Raw genomic sequence first — 2803 nt, forward strand, 5'->3', positions numbered from 1 at the left:
ATCAATGTGGTTTGAATCAAATCATCAAAAGCAGCAGACACAAGATCTACACTTTCTTAAAGCACGCCTTAATTCACTCCCCTAAAACCTACCAAACATTAATCAATCAATCAATTAAGCACACCGAAATTCATCATAATTAATCAAAGAAAATAAAAAAAATTAACAGGGGAGGAATTTTATATTCCTATCAAACAAAATATAGTTTCGTATTAATTATACTAAGAACAAAAAAACCATCCTTCCCCTAACATATATGATTCTTTTTTTATTGTATTTTTTTCTCGGATTCTCACAACAAAATCAAGAAAGAAGCAGAGAAAAAACCCAGTATAATCACAATCCCTTCCAAAAAAAAAAAAAACAATTCCAATCAAGAAACAAAATTAACCTTTCAAGATTATCCCGAGAAGCCTTGTATATTTACAAATCAAAACAGAGGCCTTCCTATGGTCTTCCGCTTAATCACGCTTTGGGCTGGTGGGGGTGAGTTTGTGTGTGAGAAAATGGATAGAACCTGGGTCTAGAACTGCTAAGGGATAACCCCGTGGTATTAGAAGTGGGGTCAGTGGTATTATTCTGGCTGTTGGTCGCGGTGGTGGTGGTGGTGGTTGTGGCTGCGGTGGAGGTGGAGGTGGTGGCAACTCGCTCACAAGAGGGGCACATGGTGAGAGTAGTGGCTGGGAGTTGCATGTAATATGGATTTGAAGTCTTTAAAGCTCTTAATTCTTGAAGCTCCTTGTGTAACCTTCTATTCTCTTCTGTTAATGTCTCACAACATCTCTTCAGGTACTCACAATCCACTTCAGTTTGCTTCAATTTAGTCCTGCAAATCAACACATATCAAGATTAAATATTTGCATTAAAACTACTATTTACTTGATTAAAATCCAAGCCAATAATTAATTAATTACCTTGCTCTTCTATTTTGAAACCAGACTTCTACTTGACGAGGACGAAGATTAAGCTCCTTAGCAAGTGCAAGCTTTTGTTTCTACACCATGATATTTAATTAAAGAAAGAGATTAGCAAACTAATCAAGATGGAGAAACAAGTTAATCACAAAAAAAGGTATTGATCTTTAGACATGATTCTCTTACAGGAGTGAGGGTATTGTGTTCTTTGAAGCTTTCTTCAAGAAAAGAAGACTGTTCTTTAGAGAGCCTGAGTTTCTTTCTAGCACTACCATTCTCATCTTCATCACTGGCTCTAGAAGAAGCCCTCTCGGCCTGATCAGCTTCAGTATTTGATCCGCTTCCACCTTTACTACTGTAAATGCAAAAATCCATTTGAAAAGAAGAGGTTGCACTGTTTGGTGGTGAAGATGAAAGGGTAGCCCCATCTTGATCAGCCTGATCTTCATGTACCATAACAGCAGAGAATCTATTCACATCAAACCCTCTTGACATGTTACCTGAAGAGCCAGCTTCAAAATTAGTCCCTGCAAAAGAAGAAAAAAGAAGGCAAAATTTCAAAAACCAAAAAATATATAAAGAAAGCAAAAGGTTTGTGAATAGGATAGTTTGTTGAGGTGTCTGGTTCAAAAACCAGATAACAGGAAAGAAAACAAAAGGTTTAGGTACCAAAAAGTGAAAACAAACGAAAATATTTTTTTGGGGTTAAAAAACAGTGCAATTAACAGATTATAAAGCAAACAGAAAATCTCAAATATTCAAAGGAAAGAAAAAATGGTTTTGGGTACCATTATCAGATGCCAAAGTGAGGATGCTGTTCTGGTTACGAGGGACAGGGGTGTTAGGGAGAAGATCAAGCTGGATAGGTGGATCAGTGCTGGTATCTACAGTCAAACTTGTTCCCTTGTTGGCTTGTACTGTTGCTGTTCTTGTGTTTGTATTGTCAGTGTTATGATCAATATTATTGCTAAGTTTGTGATCATCTTTATCTTCGTCTTCTTCTTGTAGGGTGTGATCTGTACCAATTGATAAACCCATGCAAAACCCAGAAGTGACTTTGTTGGTGAGCTGTGTAGATTTCTCCATGAACCCAAATGGTTTTGAAGTAGCAGCAGCATCTCCTAAGCTTAACCCAAGCTCCATTTCTCTTTTATTTTGCATGAATGAAGAAAATGAGAGAGGTAAGAGTTTCTGAGTCAATGCACTGGGAAGAGACTTTATAGGGGGGAAGGGTTCTCTGCCTTCCTACCCTCCGTAGTCTTTTCCAATAATTGCATTGCCCGGGAATCGGATATAAGTTTCTTAACATAAATTAATAGGTTCGCCAGTAAAAAAAAACAAAATCCTAATTATTAATTTAAAATTTAATATGTGAGCTTAATAAAATAAACTAAAAATTATATTTAACAGTAAATGCTATAAAAAAATCTTAATATTAATTAAATATTAAGTTGTGTAACTAAAAAATAAACATAAACAAAAATATCTGATAATTTGTTATATTTTAAGCTCTTTAAATTTTTTAACTTACTTATAATTTAAATTTTATTGAAAAAAATAATATTTTAGTTCAAAAATTTTATTAATATATTTAATTTTTTAAAAAATATATAACATTTTTTTTACATGTCATTCATTTAATTGAAAACAAAAGTATTCACAAGACATGCATTGAAAAACATATGCACCTCTATTAAATCCTTTTTTGTTTCTTTAACATGCTCTTTTTTTTATTTAAAAAACAACTATATTATTTATTTTTTAGACAATATTTTATTATTATTCTAGTAATATAGGTATTGTATTAAAAAATGTAATAATAACAATAATAATACTACACTATCGTGTTCTCACAAGAATCTTAGTCAATTATCCTTAAAACATTTTGA

At 33.1% G+C, this 2803-nt stretch overlaps 1 protein-coding gene across 1 annotated transcript; it reads right to left on the reverse strand.

The window, feature by feature from the left end:
* Positions 1-242: 242 nt before the first annotated feature.
* Positions 243-2122, reverse strand: LOC105137812 (homeobox-leucine zipper protein HOX11-like). Its single transcript, XM_011043695.1, has 4 exons — positions 1703-2122; positions 1101-1441; positions 915-994; positions 243-826 (listed from the first exon to the last, which is right to left on the reverse strand). Exons 1-4 carry the CDS (start codon positions 2073-2075, stop codon positions 466-468), a joined length of 1155 nt encoding a protein of 384 aa, XP_011041997.1. The 5' UTR covers positions 2076-2122; the 3' UTR covers positions 243-465.
* Between the last annotated feature and the right edge of the window lie 681 nt (positions 2123-2803).

This window comes from Populus euphratica, unplaced genomic scaffold, assembly GCF_000495115.2.
Source record: "Populus euphratica unplaced genomic scaffold, PopEup_1.0 scaffold71.1, whole genome shotgun sequence".
NCBI lineage: Eukaryota > Viridiplantae > Streptophyta > Magnoliopsida > Malpighiales > Salicaceae > Populus > Populus euphratica.

Coding starts and splice junctions, on each gene's coding strand:
- LOC105137812 (XM_011043695.1), bottom strand. CDS start 2,075: ATGCAAAATAAAAGAGAAATGGAGCTTGGGTTAAGCTTAGGAGATGCT. Junction 995..1,100: donor AACACAATACCCTCACTCCT/GTAAGAGAATCA, acceptor ATCATGGTGTAG/AAACAAAAGCTTGCACTTGC. Junction 827..914: donor TTTCAAAATAGAAGAGCAAG/GTAATTAATTAA, acceptor GTTGATTTGCAG/GACTAAATTGAAGCAAACTG.